This window comes from Myotis myotis, unplaced genomic scaffold (assembly GCF_014108235.1).
Source record: "Myotis myotis isolate mMyoMyo1 unplaced genomic scaffold, mMyoMyo1.p scaffold_m19_p_3, whole genome shotgun sequence".
Lineage (NCBI taxonomy): Eukaryota > Metazoa > Chordata > Mammalia > Chiroptera > Vespertilionidae > Myotis > Myotis myotis.
In genome coordinates this window covers 1,116,596-1,134,070 of record NW_023416335.1, presented here as the reverse complement: position 1 = coordinate 1,134,070, position 17,475 = coordinate 1,116,596, and the positions used below count along the sequence as shown (strand labels likewise).

Sequence of the window (17,475 nt, the reverse complement as noted above, 5' to 3'; positions counted from 1 at the left end):
TAATTCTAACATAGAATCATAATATATGTAAAGTTTTCTCTAGTTCCCTCCCTTTGTTTATTTGGCTTCTTAAGAATTGCATGGAGGCAAGACTTGTAGACTGATAGCTGTTAGCTTGACAGTCCAGTAAGGCACCTGGCACTTGGCATCTTCTAGGTTCTCAATACACAGCTATTGAAAATGAAACAAGGAACAATTTTAAAGAGACACTTAATAATGTGTAATCCCTCTACCAAAGATTCAGCTCAATCTTGAAGAAGGATGGGGGGATGAGGGGAAATCAAACAGCCCAACAATGAAATCGCCACTGTAGTATCCCTATTTTAGAGAGAAATGAGGCTCAGGGCAGTTGGGCAGTTTTTCCAAGGCCCAGGGGTGCCAAACTGCAAGTGCAGGCTCTGCCTACCGCCTGCCTGTCCTTGAGGTGATGCTTTTGGTTGTTCATGCATCCCTAGTGGAAAAGGGAAGCTTCCAGGTATTTTAAAAGCGCACTGATTTATTTTAGGAGCGGGACCTGTGAGTTTATAATGTGATTCTAATTATTAATATTTTTAGTTCAAAAAAGTTTACATTTTTAAGTACCTATTATCTAACTAGGGAAAAAGGTATGTGGACATTCTTAGTAACATGGGATTGCATAGAGCTATATGAAATTCACAACTTGTTCTGTGAAGAAAACAAGTTACTGTACTTATTAGAAAGGTAGTAGAAATAGTTAATCACTTTACATGAGAAAATGTCAATCAATGTACGCACCGTAAGAGTAGCGGGGAATAAAATTGGGAGAGGGAAGAGGCCCCTTCTCTGTGCACCAGCCCGCGGAGGTCAAATTAGCTAAGTCACCCGCAGCCCACTCTCAGGTGTTCCCATTTTTTCTGAAATTGATAAATGAATAAAACTCAATGAGTACGACATTTTCCTCCTTTTTCTATTGGTCAGAGACATCCTTCTCTGGACCCTTATGTGTTTCCCACACTGGGACACTCAGGTAGAGAGTTGAACTACTGGAGAAACTCAGGTCAAAATTGGGAGGTAGAAGAAGTGTTTCAAGAAAATATCTTTTCTAACTTTAATTTTTGACCTATTTATTCCTTTTGATTAAATTAACTAATTCCAGCTGGCCAGTTGCCCACTTAGACTCAAACAAGAGGAATGAAACATCAATAATTACATTTTTTTTCTGTTGTTTAAATGGCTAAACTATGAGTAGATTTTTCTCCCAAGCTGTCCTGTAATTTGAAGGCATAAGATTTCTTCAAGTTTAAGAAAAAAATAAAAAAACAAACTTCTCTAAACAGTGACTTTTTTTACTGCCTCCTTACCTGTCCCTTTATCCTTGTAGCAGGTCTGCCAACACAGGCCTCTTCTGCTCTTTGAAAGTGTAGAGCCAGTCTTTTTTTTCCAAGAAGATGCTTTCTTCCTGGGCATTTAACTGGTCTTCATCTCTCTGGAACATTCTTCACCGCCCCCATTCCTGAATACACACTTGGTGCCTTTGGGCGGGTCCTGACTGTGGACATTACCCACTGGGAGTGGCTGAAGTGGCCTGAGATCGCTGATAATGGTCTCTGAGCTCTTTTTTGGGGAGGCACGTGGGGTGGGTCTGAAGTGGCCACCATCACTGAGAGCAGGAAGCATGCCCCTGAGGTCCAGGGGTGGGGAAACCCCCTTAACTCCTCCGCAGTAGCCCTTATCTCAGACAGGGCCTTAGCCTTCCCTCTCAGGCTCTGTCCTGCCTTGTGTCACTTGAGACGATGACAGATCCTGCAAGAATTACATGCACTCTGTCAGGGAAAGTGTCCCTTGTGGCCAGAGCCATCTGAGCCCCTTCCCTCCAGTCCTGTGGGGCCCCTCTTGTCTCCCCATCCCTATCGCTGCTCCTGTCCTCACGCCTGGCCTGCCACAGCCCTTAGAGCCACTCTGGTGCCCAGCTGTCCCTGCTCCCTCCTGACATCCTTGATTTCCCAGAGACACTGGAGCCTGTGACCACATGCCTTTTTGAAGCCCTCCTCTCATTCTGTGCCTTCCCTGGACTTAACACCCCGCCTGGTGTTCTACCTGTCACACCTCTTCCCAGGCTAGGGAACCACTCATCTGCCTCTGTTCACCCTGAAATGTTCCTGCCCCAGCTTTCTGTTATTAGACATTTTTTATCTCATCAGGTCATCGTATCGATGCCCAGACTTCAATTCCAATGTTAATACGGATGATTTTTCAATGGCTTTCCAAGCTCCAGGCACAAACATCTACCTGCCTACTATACGTACAATCGAGGCTTTTGCGAGCTGACCTGCACACCTCTCTCCTGTTCCCACTGTTGCGAGCTTTAACAAGTCATTTGTAAAAATTACATATGCACCATATTAAAATGGCTTCGTTTCTAAGCCACTTCATGTTGCCTTTGTCACTCTGGTTATTAAGGTAGGGTCCGCAGATGTCATGCAAGTAGAAAAACTGTAGCATTTGTAGACACTGCAGAATTATCTTTCTTTAAATAGTTACACGTAGCACAAAGGGTTTCTGCCAGTGTGACATGTCACCTAATCAAAGGTTTCAGCCCAACTGCATACACCCATGTCTCTTAGAGAAGAAACTGGTCAAAACCATCATGCTGGGACATGTTGAGGCCCTATGGAATTATCGATGGAGAATGGACAGTATTCTGGGGAATATCTAGAAACCTGAGAACATATGCAAATAATTAAACACCCACATCTATACAGCACTCAGTATACAGAGCACATTCATGCTTCAGCCTCTATAATTTCATAACAGTCTCATGAAGTAATGGGCCAATATCATATTCATTTTACTGGTTTTTAAAGAAACAAACAGCTTTGAAAAGTTAGATGGCATTTCCAAGTTCACACAACTCACAAGTGCGGTCGCTAATAAAAGTATCCTGTCTGGGGGTGATCTGTGCCCATTCCTCCTGAGGCACTTGTGCTAAGAAAATAGCTGCAATTGGAAATGAATGCATTTCAAGTGAAGAAAATATGCATCTTATAATTGAGATATCTCTGCATTTCATTCTTCAAAAGCCCTTTTAATACATCTCGCCGCAGTATGAACAAAAGGGCAACTAATTCTGCTCCCTCGACCTTTTCAATGATCTTCCGCTGTTGGTATGAAATCGCAGCGAGGCGCCAAATCATGAGGCTCTGGAGTATGTCATGCTCTTCACGCTGCCCAGATTGCCATAAAAGTCCCACACCACCCGTGGTTCCCTGCAGCTGAGTTACTGCTCGCTGATCTTATGGAGCAGACAATGGACAGGGTTTTACTTTGCCATTGGTACTGAAGATCATCTAGATTCTCAGAGCCTTAGGAATTCAAATCCACTTGGCTTTACTTAATGTTTCAAAGCACTATTTCGGTAGAAGGAAGAGAACTGGAGTTCTCCACAAACAAGGCATTCTGAAGGAGACTTCAGTCAAGCTAAATGTTGAGATCTAACCCACAGTCACGTAAAATGCTCTACCTTTCTCTAAGATTATTTTTTTCCTAATACCTTTGTCAAAACAGCAGAAACAGAGCTTTAGCTGTTAAATTATGAATGTGGTTTTTTTTTTCTTTTAAACATAATAAGTTTATAAGAGATCTCAATACAGGTAAAACTACCCGAGGTAGAAATTTGATTTGGAATGAAAACCAGCTTTTCATCTATGTGTTTTTTTGTCTGTGTATTCAGTTTATATACAATAGGACTTAACCAAACGTTTTGAGGTGGCCAATAGCTTTGCTCTTCCATCACAATGAAATGTACATTGGCGCCCCTTTCTTACCCTTTAAAACAATCTAGGTCTCCCAGCCCGTATGGCTCAGTGGTTGAGCATCGTTGACCCATGAACCAGGAGGTCATGGTTTGATTCTTGGTCAGGGCACATGCCCTCTCCCTTCCTCTCTGGAATCAATTAATATATATAATAATTTAGGTCTCTGAAACCGCTCTTCTCCTTGAACACATTGGTTTACTACATCTCTGCTCTATAATCATTAGTTGATTATTAAAATCCTAATATGCTTTGTACCAGTGATATGAGGTAAGCATAGGACCTATTGATTAATTGACAAAGGATATTGATGTTCTGCCTATGTTATGCAGCACTCTACCTGTTCATGAAGAGTTCATCTCACTCTTTGTGGACTCCAACATTTACCATAACACGCTGTACAGCATCTATATAATTGTTTCTCTTTTTGTCCCTTCTTTGTAGTTGTTTGAAATTACAGTGCCTCTCTCTCAAGGCCCCAAACCAGTCACAGTCAGTTTTGCTAATCACACTTCCTGCCGGTGCATGTCCAAGCTGGATGTTTACAGACAAGTCCACTCAATTATTAGACGCTCCCTGCCAGCAACACTGCCACAGTGAGTATGAATCAAGTTTACCTTCTCTGCCTCCTCTTCTAAGGGAAAATTGTGTTCGAGTAAATAGTTTATTAAAAGCCGTTTTGTGAAGTTTTCTGTAGCATTCTTTGCATGGAAATACAAAAGAAGGCAAACGTAATAGTGTGCCCAGAAAATGAAATTAAGCTGAAACAGGGAAGCCCACTTGATAGACACAGTAGCTCACAAAACAAAAGAAGTATTTCTGTGGAATCACATACATCCCGCTCATATCCAACTAGCAGTCATTTAGATACAGCACCCATAAAGTTAGGTGTGCCAACTCATAAACGGTGTTCAAGCCCAAAACATTTAAGTCTTAATGAGATTTTGGTCCAAAACAAAAAAAAATAAATTATCTTTTGCCTATGAGCATCCAGTTGCTTTTCTTCACTCTCAATTATTTCTCCTCCATATATTTCTTCCTATTTCTATTTCAGCAAGAATTGAATATTGATTAATTACTTGAAAGAATTTTCTCTTACTATTACTTCAAAACAACATTGAAACTGACACGTGTTATTCAGATTCCCTTCCCACCCTGCTTTTTTGGTTTGGTAAGTGGTAGCATATGCGTCATGTGATCAGACAGAAGGAGCCGGATGGAGTGTCAAGCACGGACCCCCACCCCCAGGAGGGTGTAAGGAGCCATTAAGCAATGCCGCCTGAGATATGGCAGCGCCCGTTTCTGCCCCCAAACAAGGATGCAGCTCTTCGTGCGTTAGGACATACGGAGTGTGCATCTGAACAAAACCGCAAGTCCAGCATGTGTAACACAAGTATGCACAAATTGATGGGCAAAGTGTGTATTACTTTTGAAAAGAAAACCAAGCTTGCATTTTGGGGGATTGGCCATACATGTGATGCGCCGGTGGCAGGTTCCCCACTGGATCTCTCTGAGCTCCTGTCCTCTGAGAGCAGGTAGGAGCCTTATCTTCCCAGGGACTTTAGGGAAAACGAGAGGAGGGACTAACTGGAGTGACAGAGACCTGTCCTTTGTGGCCTGAGAAAGAAGAGGCCTCCTGGAGCTGCTGGAGCTGGGAGTCCATCCTCGCGGCTCTGAGAGTCTGTGCGCCTGCCTCCCTGGGCTGCTCATCCATTCCCAGCGCTTCAGCCATCATCTCTGTGAGGAGGGTACAAATTACAGTTCAAGTCCTGATCGTACCATTGACTTAAAATATTTTATCTAAATCTATCTTATATTGCCATGTTTATAATTCTGTGAGCTATCATGGACACAAATCTAAGCTTTATTAGATGTCTTTAGTCCAGTGGTTCTCAACCTTCTGGCCCTTTAAAGACAGTTCCTCATGTTGTGACCCAACCATAAAATTATTTTCGTTGCTACTTCATAACTGTAATGTTGCTACTGTTATGAATCGTCATGTAAATATCTGATATGCAGGATGGTCTTAGGCGACCCCTGTGAAAGGATCATTCGACCGCCAAAGGGGTCGCGACCCACAGGTTGAGAACCGCTGCTTTAGTCCATATTATTCATCACAATGTTCTTAGAGACCTTGCACTCACACAGTGGCCATGAATTACTTCTTTTCCTTATATCTCACCAAACACTATTGATTACTGGGGGAAGGGAGGAATATCTGCTCCAACCTACATTCATTCCCATCACTGCCACCCTCACCCACTTCGCTCTGCATGGATTTAACGCAGCGGTGTTAGTACCGGTTTTCTTGTAGCAGATGTGTCTCCAGCTCCTGGATCGTGTGGCAGGTAAGCTTTAAAGGCGCCATGTCATTCATCGGACCAGGACCTGGCAGCGACTTTCAGAGCCTCACGAACTGAGCTCAGGTTTCCCCCTCCAGTCTGGCACCCTTCCTTCTGTGCCCCACTGCTCACACGTCTGCGCCTCACCAAGTCTGACTCTCTGATCACCACCCTCACTTCCTGCTCTGCATCTCGTTTCCATTCTGGCCTGGTCCTTTCTCTGCTGCCTTCCCGACGCCTCATCCCCTCCTCAGATTCAGGGGAAGGCCTTTCTGCTGCACTCATCTCCTCCAAATACCGCGGCCACCTTTGCTTCTTGCATACCCTCGGCGATGACTGCATTTACTTGGCCCTCGCCTGCCTGGGTTTCTAGGGTCTGTACATGAGTCAAGGACTGGACTGTGAGAGGCAGGTTTGTATCCTCCACAGTATCCAGCTAACAACACTGAAGAGTAATCGAGCCGTCACTATACTTTCAGCCCTGTGAGTACATTGTCTGTCTCAGTAACCACCAAAGTCAGCTATGACATTGGCAGTAGCATTAGCCTTATCCTACAGGTGAAGCAGATTTGTGGGCTAAACAATACACTACACTATCAACAAGTGCTTGTTAAATAAAACAGCTTCCTTATCTCTATCCCATATCATTTGCATATCTTACTCATGTTTTCATTATTTCGAATTCACTAGTTGAGGCGAGAAGAGACAAAAAGAGTAAAGAGACCTTGGGCCTGAGAGTAAGCCAATGTCAGCTTGAATGCAGGCCCACCACTCATGAGCTTGTGAGACTGGCTATTTCATGTCTCTGACCCTCAGTTTGCTTCTATATAAAGTGTCAAAATGTAAAGAGAATGGAATGAACTACTGAATAGGTGCAGGGCACTGATGCTGCTTGCGTAGCTGCAGCCGCGTGTGGCCCGAGAGGCGCGCAGGAGTGCGTACATCTCACCAAGGACGAACTTTTCCTTCAAGTCCTCCAGGAACCACTAAGAGATTCATGTAGGGGTGTTATATTTACATGGTATATTATAGAAAGAACAGCCTGGTGGTAATGTAGTTGGTGGATTAGAGAAGCAAACAGGAGATGAGAAAATTGGAGAGGAAGCTTCTGAAATAACCCATCAGAGAAATAATAAGGGTGGGAACTGAGGCAGTGGAGACGGGATGGAAAGAGAAGAGGTGGGAAGACATTGGAAACAGAAGAAAGCAGGGCTTAGGAACTAGGTGTGTGGCATAACAGAAGTTTCACTGATAATATTTAAAAAGGCGGGAAGGAGGGTTTGAAAAGAGTTTAGTTTTTATGTGCGTAGTGTGAGTTTTTGCGATATCTGAAAGAAATTAAAGTGGCCATTCCGCAGGCAGTTGGATGTGGGGGTGGGGCGAGGTTGCTCATTTGGTGGCTACCAGCATACCATTGGTAGTGAGAGCAATTGGAAGAGACAAACCCAACCAAGGGAAATACAGGACGTAGCAGAGAAAATAAAACCGTGGGAACATCAATATTTAGAAACTGTTGGAGAAACGATGGTCTGTGCAGGAGACTGAGAAAGAGCAGGCAGAAAAATGAGGGGTTAAAACTGAGAGAAAGATATTACAAAATTCCAAAGATCTTACAAAAAGCCGACAGAGTTCAAGGAAAGAGGAAGTGGTGAGAGGATCAACTGTTAGGGGAAAGAAAGCCCAGGGATGGCCAGGACTGACTCATTAGCTGAAGGACTTGGAACGAAGATAACCTTGTCATTTACTGATAATCTAGCACCCATGCGGCACAGAGAGAGTGTGTGAGGAAGTAGGAGAGACAGTGAGAGAGGAGAGACTGATTCCCAGCTAGATATGAAGGGCAGCATCATCAGCGTTAAGTAACTCTCTCCAACATCCCACAACCGACAAGGAGCACTTCAGAGATGCAGACTAAGGTTGGAGTCAGTTCATTCCTTAGGGTTTGCAGTCATGACTGCATTTTTAACTTATTTAAGTTAAAAAAACTCAAACACTTATTACAGAACAACAGAAACAAAAATGACCTATTCCTCCTCCCCCATTTAAAATTTAACAAATACTTCCTTTGTATTTACTTACGATATAACCCAACGGCCCAAGTCACCATTCCTTGTCCCCCATGCGCAGAGGTACTCCTCTGAAACGGTGTTATTTCCACTCATGCTTTTCTGTTTTTATGGCACACTAGAGGCCCAGTGCACGGATTCGTGCACTGGTGGGGTCCCTCAGCCTGGCCTGAGCTCTCTCGCAATCCGGGACCCCTCAGGGGATGTCAGACTGCTGGTTTCGGCCTGATCCCGCAGTCCCAATCCAGACAGGAGGGAGCCTGATCCTGTGTATTGAGCATCTGTCCCCTGGTGGTCAGTGTGCATCATAGCGACCAGTCGACCAGTCATTCGGTCGTTCAGTCACTTAGGCTTTTATATATATAGATGGGTGAGTCAATGTGCCACAAGAGGTTATATAGCACAGCTCTGAGTGTTTAACATTTTTTGTTAAAATGGTGACATTACCTTTTTTTCTCTCAGCGATATGTTTTATAGACTTAATCTTACTGGTGTCTGCGGCCTACTGTGTTCATGGGCGGGAAAGGGAAGTCAATATATTTACCTACGATTCTCAGCATAGACCCACTTTACCAGTAATTGCAAACTAATTTGTAAACGTTAATATATTCACCCATTAATATTCATGACTTGCAGTTCTAATAGAACAAAAATGCTCTGGAGATTAAGATAAATGAGATATGATTGTGCTAAACCTATCCACCATGAAATCATTGCCTTTCATTCTAAAATGACAGTATTTTGGAAATTGTGTCTCTAATTATTTTCACATGAGAAGCTTTAAATGCTAAGCAGTTGTGTCTCACTTTTAGATCAGGAACTTTTCTAGGAAATTATGAAAATGTATTTCACCCAAATATATGTTTCTTTCATTAAGTTGTATGTAGCAGAATTTCAAATTTCAACTTTGAAATATGTGTTAACATTGATGAGGAGTAGTTTCTTACTTTTGGTAGCTTCGGAAGTCATATTGTTCTAGAAATTTAAGTTTTAAGAGTATTATAAATTAAAATATTTACTTTACTCTGAGCAAACCATATAGCAATATAAAGTTTAAGTGGGCACAGTGTTTGAAATAGAACATAATTGAGTGTTATTCTGAAGGCTGTATTTTTATTCAACATAAATGTGCAAAAACTAAAGAGTTAATGTAGCCAGATCATATGAAATCATTATTTAATTCTGTCAAACTTGATTCCTTGCTTTGTATGACATTCCCAGAAACATATTTCTACAGTTATCCCTACATTCGTTTCTACACCCAGTTCACACTTTTGAGTTTATATTTTTGAAGATGTTGAAATATTATAGAGAAAACTCTATATTTTTTCCTCACTACATGCTAGGAAATTGTTTTATTTTTGTACCTACTTAGGATGAACAGTTGTGTATCCATTTTAAATGTAAGCACAGACATTAACACATATGCCTATAGTTGGAAATCTCACCTTTCACCAGTCTTACTTGGGCTAGTGATTCGGATTATTCTTGACACCTCTTTGTGCCATTTTAATAGCTTAGATAGGTATTTTGTCACTTTTCCAACTGTGACTAAAAACAAATATATTTGACATTGCCATCACAGACATGCATACACACACACACACACACACACACACACCACATGGGAAAAGGGGAGTTATGTGTGTGAGGGGTTGTATATTAATATTCACACATATATATTTGTATATGTACATTACTTATATTAAAATATGTATATGTGTATATATATGTATATATATATATATATCATTGAAATACAATTGCAGAAAACAATATCACATGCACTCTACTAATTTCTGTTTTATTACATGCCATTCTTTTACATTGAAAAATGCATTTCCCAATTCATGTGGTTAATTTTATGATCCACGACTGGGTTACAACTCCCAGCTGGGAACACAGTGGCTGAGGTCATGCCAGCTTCAAGCGCATGTTGGCAAGTTCTATCTGTGACCCCACGGCACTGTGCCAACAAGGGGGTGTGCCACTTACACCACGTCAGCACTGAGGCAGCATGGCCACGGTCAACTTGCACTTACAGAAGAGTGACATGAGTTTGGTTCAACCAGGATTAACTGCATTGCTGTTACATAGCTAAACATAACTGCTGTCTTATTTGATGGAGGAATGCTCACGTTTTGAATAGAGAGATAAATAAAAAACAACAATGATACTGTTTTGGAAAATGGATGAGCACTGTCTAGCTTTTACGTGCATCAATATGGGTTTGTGATTAGCCTACAAAATAGCAACAAAAATACGTAATGAGCAGAGACTTGCTCTTGGGAATACCTGAAGTTATTATGCAGGTATAACATTCTCCAGGAAATAGTGTTCAGTGAAAAATCAAGGTTTGGAATCTACGGGAGGATATCACCTGTGTAAGAGAATGAGATAAAATGCATGCACACATGCGTATATACATACGTGTATACACACCTACATACTTATTTTCTTTCATTTGCAAAAGGAAACTCCAAAGTCATAAATCAAACGCTAAGAAAAAGAACTTCATGCTGTTTAGCTTTTACCAAAACAAATAAGATGGAAGGAAGGGAGGAAGGACTAACACTACAAAACCCATGGTTGCGGATACCTTTGTGGTGGGGAATAGAGTGGGAATTTTGCATTAATGGACCTTGACAGTATGGGCATCTGTGCTTCCGAAAAGCAGTCAACAAGGCACAGGTGTAAGAATGCTTCCTGGAGAATCCTTTGAAGAGGCCAAGGTGGAAGCCACTTCAATAGCTGTCAACAGGGGGCTGATAAAGTAAATGATACATCCTTATAGGACCCCTGTGCAACCTCTACGGGTAATGGAGCAGACCTTCACAGCCTGTCTTATGAGATGGACTGTTTAGTGGAAAAGGACTTTTGGAGTAAAAGGCGTGGTCCCATTTTTGCACAAATGAGGACGCTATATGTTTGCACAGATCAGTGCATCGCAGTAAAGAGGCGGAAGCCTGGAGTGATTCAAAACCATCCCCCTCACAGTGCTCACCTCTGGGATGAGAGCGCCACAGCCCATGGGGGTGGAGGTGGTTTGAGAGGGAACATCCACATTTCATTCCCGATGTTCTGACATCATTTTGGAGCACTTTTACATGTATGTATTGATGTGATACAGAGGTAAGGAAAGCGATGACCCCGTCTCCGTGCCAGTTATGCTAATGCCTCCCCATCTGTCTCCCCAGGTGCCAGGCTGCCAACAAGACCTGCCCCACCAACCACACGTGGAACAGCCACATCTGCAGGTGCCTCGCTCAGCAGGATTTCATGTTTGCCTCCACCGCTGGCGACGGTAAGAGCGTGCTGGCTTTGGAGACTAGATGCCGGGGCTCTCTCTTGTGATCGGCACACACTTTCATATCAGACCCACACGCACGATGTTCAGGTCATGACATGCACTAGCTCACTACGCGAGAGGCCCTTGCTTGCCTCCCATTGGTATTGCATGGGCCGCTCCTGTAGAGGCACATGCCATGTTCGTGCACAGCCCTATAATGAACAACATGCCAGGGAAGCTGCTGTCGACGCTTTTATTGCATAACACCACCCAGCCCCGAGTGAGGTGTAGTAACCATGTCCCGCCTGGTTGTCTAGACGCGGCCGATGAATTCCATGACGTCTGTGGCCCCAACAAGGAGCTGGATGAAGAGACGTGTCAGTGCGTCTGCAAAGGGGGGCTGCGGCCGGCCAGCTGTGGGCCCCACAAGGAGCTGGACAGAGACTCGTGCCAGTGCGTCTGCAGAAACAAACTCTTCCCCAGCTCGTGCGGGCCCCACAGGGAGTTCGACGAGAGCACGTGCCAGTGCGTGTGCAGAAGAGCCTGCCCGAGAAGCCAGCCCCTCAACCCAGCCAAGTGCGCCTGTGAATGTACAGAAAACCCCCAGAAGTGCTTCCTCAAAGGGAAGAAGTTTCAGCCTCAGACGTGCAGGTGAGCAGTCGTCACGAACCATGAGTATTTCTCTTCCTGGAAATCGTGTTCTCAACTAAACGCAGTTTTCTCAACACAAACAGCAGCTGCTGGTTGCTATTATGGAACCAGTAAATTCTGGAAGAGTTGTTCTGATAGGTTTCAACCAATGCCACACTTTCAAGGCAGGAAAGGAGGCCTGGAATGCACACCAGATCCAGGCTCAGAGTGCGCTCTGAGTCCTTGTCCCAGAAGCTGAGGTGGTGGCTCTCGACCCAAGCTAGACAGGTGCATAGGACAGTCACCTGGGAGCATTTTCCAAATGCAGCCAGGCCCTGGCCGGTGTTCTCAGGGGTTAGAGCATCAGCTGCTGCACGAAAGAGTCTTGGGTTTGATTCCCAGTCAAGGGCATGTACTTGGGTTGCAGGTTCGATCCCTGGCCTCTTAGGTGCATGTGTAGGAGACAACCAATCTATGTGTCTCTCTCACATCAGTATTTCTCTTTCTCTCTCTCTCCCTCCCTCCATCTCTCCCTGCCTCCCTCCCACTCTCTTTAAAAATCAATGGAAAAAATGTCCTCGGGTGAGGATTAACAACAACAAAAAACATACAACTGGGCAGTGCACACCTGCCTCCACCACAATTATGATTCCATCAGATGAGATTTAAACAACTGTTCTAAGTGCAGAAAATTGTGTCCAAAATTTACAAAGGATAAGACATTGACAATTACTGTAGAATTGTATCTAGGCATAGAAATATTTAAGCGAAGTGTTTAATGGAATTAGAGGAGTAAATGAATATGCTGTTAGAGGTTACTCCTTAAACCTTGAGTCTGCTCCCTCTTCACCAAGAAAAACATGACACGTTTGGACCCGAATCCTTTCTGTGTGAGTCCTGAACTTGGTCCTGTCTATCCTGAGAATAAGGTGGTCGACTACGGAAGCCAGAGTCGACATTCGACATGTCCTCCCATGTTCCTTCAACATTGCTTCACCCATCATGCCTCTCTCTTCCTGACCTTTACACCTTAACTCTGTTGTCCTTTCCCCTCAATTCATAAAAGCTCCCAGATGTCTTCTATCTTATCAACCTGTCCCTGTGATGCAGAGCTGTCCACCGAGATCTGTTCTCCTTGCCAAAGATGCTCAAGGCTAGGCCTTCCGCATTTGGGTCCACCTCTTTCCTTTATTAAAATTTGAGTTATTACATTTATTGGTGTGATGTTGGTTAATAAGATTATATAAGTTTCAAGGATACAATATTATAACATGTCACCTGTATATTGCATTGTGTGCTCATCACCCATTGTCTCGTCTCTTGCCATCATCATATATTTTACCCCCCTACCCCATTCCTCAGCCTCTCTGGTAACCACACAGTCACCTCTTTCATCTGAATTTTCTCTTTTTTTAAATATATTTTTGTTGATTTCAGAGAGGAAGGAAGAGGGAGAGAGAGATAGAAACATCAATGACGAGCTAGAATTATTAATCGGCTGCCTCCTGCACGCCCCACACTGGTGATCGAGCCCGCAACCCAAGCATGTGCCCTGACCGGGAATTGAACCGTGATCTCCTGGTTCATAGGTTGATGTTCAACCACTGAGCCACGCTCGCTGGGCCATCTCTGAATTTTCAACCAACTAATGGGGTTTGTGCCCTAGAATTAATTCCATGATAGATTTCTGTTTAAGGTATCAGTACACTCTTGATTGCCACATGCACTGGACAAGTTGGTCTTTCTGTAAGCGGCCCTTTCTGTAGCTTTTCTTTAAGTTCTCTTCCTTGTCTGTCTGACATTTCATTGCCCTCTCCTGGCTTCTCTGAGTTTGCTCTTCATCACCTTCACGGCTTCTCTTCTTCTCTTTCATCTGCTCTTCGCGGATGGTGATGACGCCTTTCAAGGATGACTATGCACAGGACTCCACGCTTTCATTCCATCTATTTACAGTTGCATCTCTGCATTGATGCCATCAGTACTCTCTTCCTCAGTAAACTGAGTGTCCACCTTTTTGTTCTCAAAAGTTCTGTGCTCTCATTTTATGCTATATTTGAAGATCGGTCTGCACTAGCATTTTAGCTGCTGCATAAGGAGATTCACTGAATCTACAGATATACTTGATGACATATTTTTTCATTATTGTTTCAGAATGCCTTACTGGAACCATTTTTTCTCTTTAGAATATTTTAAGCAATAACTGTATTGAAATTTTACTCACATATCTCTACTCAAATTACCAGGATACTTAAAAAATGCAGAATATAAATATCAAATCTTATGGAGCCATTTTGTATGTTGAGACTTCTGAGTGAACCTAATTCGTATGTATTTAAAAAGCTGAAATTTTATGCTTATAAAGCCTAACCAGTAATCATATTTTTTCTCTAGAATTCTTTTAAGTTAGTAGAAAAGATTTGTATCATTGTATTTCTCTGAATAGTATACATGCTTCATAAAGATTTTTATTTACTGAAACTCTCCCTATGTTCACTTTTCTAGGGGTGTAATTCCAGGTTTCATGTATATATTGAAGCAAAAAATAATAATTTATATTTTGAAAATATTTACACCCATTTTCTCTTAATATTTATTCCAAAAGTGTAGTGGGCAGCATATACATGCTTTGGTCCACTGCCTTATTCAGTAACTTTCATTGCTCATTGAGAATTCTGTCTTTTTCCTTAAGGAATAACAGTGGACCAAAATTGCACTTGTATTTAGAAGTTTAAAATAATCACATTTTAACTAGATGTGCTTCCTTTTCTAAAGCACAAGAAGTGAAATGATAGCATCAGCATCACATGTGTAGTTTTTCTGCAGTGCACTGTGGATTTCCATGGCAGGCCATTTGCATTCTTCCCTGGACACCCATCCCCATTCCCACATGTTAACCAAACTCATATGCCAAAAAAAAAAAAAAAAAAAATCATCTTCAAAGATCTCTCCCATTCCTCAGAGCAACAGGGCTTTGGATGGGATTAGTTGCTTGATCATTAATTTTTTCACCACTGCTAGAAACTGGAAGTCCAGGAGTGGCAGAGAGGGGCCCCCAAGGGAAACTGTCCCTCCCTTTGCACATGGAGCCGAGGTGGGGCGTGTGGGGGGGGGGGTGAGCCCCCACCACGATCACAGCTGCAGGTCCCGCAGATGGGAGTGAGGGTGGGGCTGCCCCTGAGGACCACAGTCCTGCCTGCAGATGACTGGCTTGGGTCCTTGGGTCCCTTTGAAGCCCTGGTTCCCTGAAAGTCTCATGCTTATGTGGTCACCCTGAATCGCAGACCCGGAACAATCACTTCCAACATTTCCTCTTCATATACGAAGCAGAGAGCACTTCAAAAACACCGATGCTGGCAGTGTCTCACTCTTCCATTTGTGACATCAGCAACCCAGACACTCTGGAGGGTGAGGGTCCATTCCCCTCAAACTGTGTGAGTGTAAGCACAAACTAACAATTTAAAAACCTGTAAACCTACTGTTATGACAAATGAGTAACTTCATTCTAGTTTAAAATTTAGACTAACACAAAAGTGTATTTATAGCATAACGAATTCCTCCCCTTGGTCTTTTATGTATTTATTTATTTAATATATTTTTTATTGTTGATAGTATTACAGATATCTTCTGTCCCTCTCCTTTGCCCCCCTCCTCCTAGCCCCTACCTATCCCCCAGGTCTTCACTACCCAATTGCCAGTGTCCATGGCTATGCATATCCTATATAATAAAAGGTGAATATGCAAATCAACCAAACAGCAGAACGACCGGTCGCTATGACGTTCACTGACCATCAGGGGGCAGATGAGCAATGCAGGAGCTGCCCTGGTGGTCAGTGCACTCCGACGGGGGTTTGGGGGGACGCTGCTCAGCCAGAAGCCGGGCTCACAGCTGGTGAGTGCCGTGGTGGTGGTGGGAGCCTCTCCTGCCTCTGCGGCAGCGCTAAGGATGTCCCACTGACGGCTTAGGCCGAGTGGGACATCCCCCAAGGGTTCCCGGACTGTGAGAGGGCGCAGTCCGCGCTGAGGGATCTCCCCCACCAAGTGCACGAATTTCGTGCACCGGACCTCTAGTAAGTATATAAATTATTTGGTTAATCTCTTCTCCCCACAACCCCACATCGAGGTAGGTCAGTCTGTTCCATGCCTCCCTGCTTCGGGTCTTATTTTGTTGGTCCATTCATTTTGTTCACTTGATTCCACAACTAAGTGAGATCATGTGATACTTGTCTTTCTCAGATTGGTTTATTTCACTTAGCCCGTCCATGCAATACTGTGCAGCTGTAAAAAAGAGGGATCTCTCTTCCTCGCCTTGGCCTTTAACGAGAGTGTGTGTCTCTATTTCCCTAGTTGTTACAGACGGCCGTGCACAAACCGGCTGAAGCACTGCGAGCCGGGCCTCGCGTTCAGTGAGGAGGTGTGTCGCTGTGTGCCCGCGTACTGGAAGAGACCACAGTGAACTGAGATGGGACTGTTTCCCGTCGCCCCGTTTCTGCCATGGCAGACTGTGCTGCCCCTTTAAAACTGTCTGTGGACAGAGAGACATGTGTGGGGCCACGGTGACAGAGACAGCGGTCGGTGGGTGTTTCCTGAGCCACGTGGATAACGTCACGGAAACGGGCCCCAGCTCATCTGCAAAGACCTCTTATAAACACTGGTTTTCTGCCAAGGACCGAACAGCCGAGGTTTTTCTGTTGTGATTTAAAAAAAAAAAAAAAAATGACTATATAATTTATTTCCACTAAAAATATTGTTTCTGCATTCATGTTTATAGCAATAACAATTGGTAAAGCTCACTGTGATCAATATTTTTATATCATGCAAAATATGTTTAAAATAAAATGAGAATTGTATTATAAACTGCTGAGTTCGGTCTATTACCATCTTCCGTCATAAGTAGAACTTGATATTATGGACCATTCACCCCCCCTAACCCTCACCCTTTTTCTTTTTCTCTAACCAGATGTCAGACTGGGCTTGTGATAACAATCTAAACCTACAAAAGAAATGTTCACAAGGATAACAGTTGCTATTACATTTTAATCTCAACATTTTCATGAGTATAAGCATTTTAGCACATGATACTCTTGAATTTATAACCAAATGAATCGATAAAGAACATACCATCTAAAAAGGCAGTCTGCTTATTAACATCCATGTGATTGAGTTATTCCGGCACCGGGAGCACTTGGACTTCTAACTCTGGGTGTGATCTCTCTCTGGATCTGGTGAGTCATTTTTAGTATTGATACATTTTTAAATACATTAATTTTTTAGCTAATGCAAAAAATATATATCTAAGTTTTGAATGAGCCCCTAAGGCTATGTAACTTGATACCACAGCTGTTATAAGTTATCAGCTTGAAAGTCATCTAAACTAT

At 43.2% G+C, this 17,475-nt stretch overlaps 1 protein-coding gene across 1 annotated transcript in view; it reads left to right on the top strand.

The window, feature by feature from the left end:
• The window catches only part of VEGFC (vascular endothelial growth factor C), an 83,578-nt gene extending 66,624 nt beyond the window's left edge, over window positions 1-16,954 (top strand). The window contains exons 4-7 of the mRNA XM_036300232.1: window positions 4,218-4,369; window positions 11,379-11,485; window positions 11,788-12,121; window positions 16,445-16,954. Coding sequence (XP_036156125.1) covers window positions 4,218-4,369; window positions 11,379-11,485; window positions 11,788-12,121; window positions 16,445-16,553 — 702 coding nt within the window. The 3' untranslated portion in view covers window positions 16,554-16,954. The remainder of the gene's footprint in view (window positions 1-4,217; window positions 4,370-11,378; window positions 11,486-11,787; window positions 12,122-16,444) is intronic.
• Window positions 16,955-17,475: the final 521 nt, after the last annotated feature.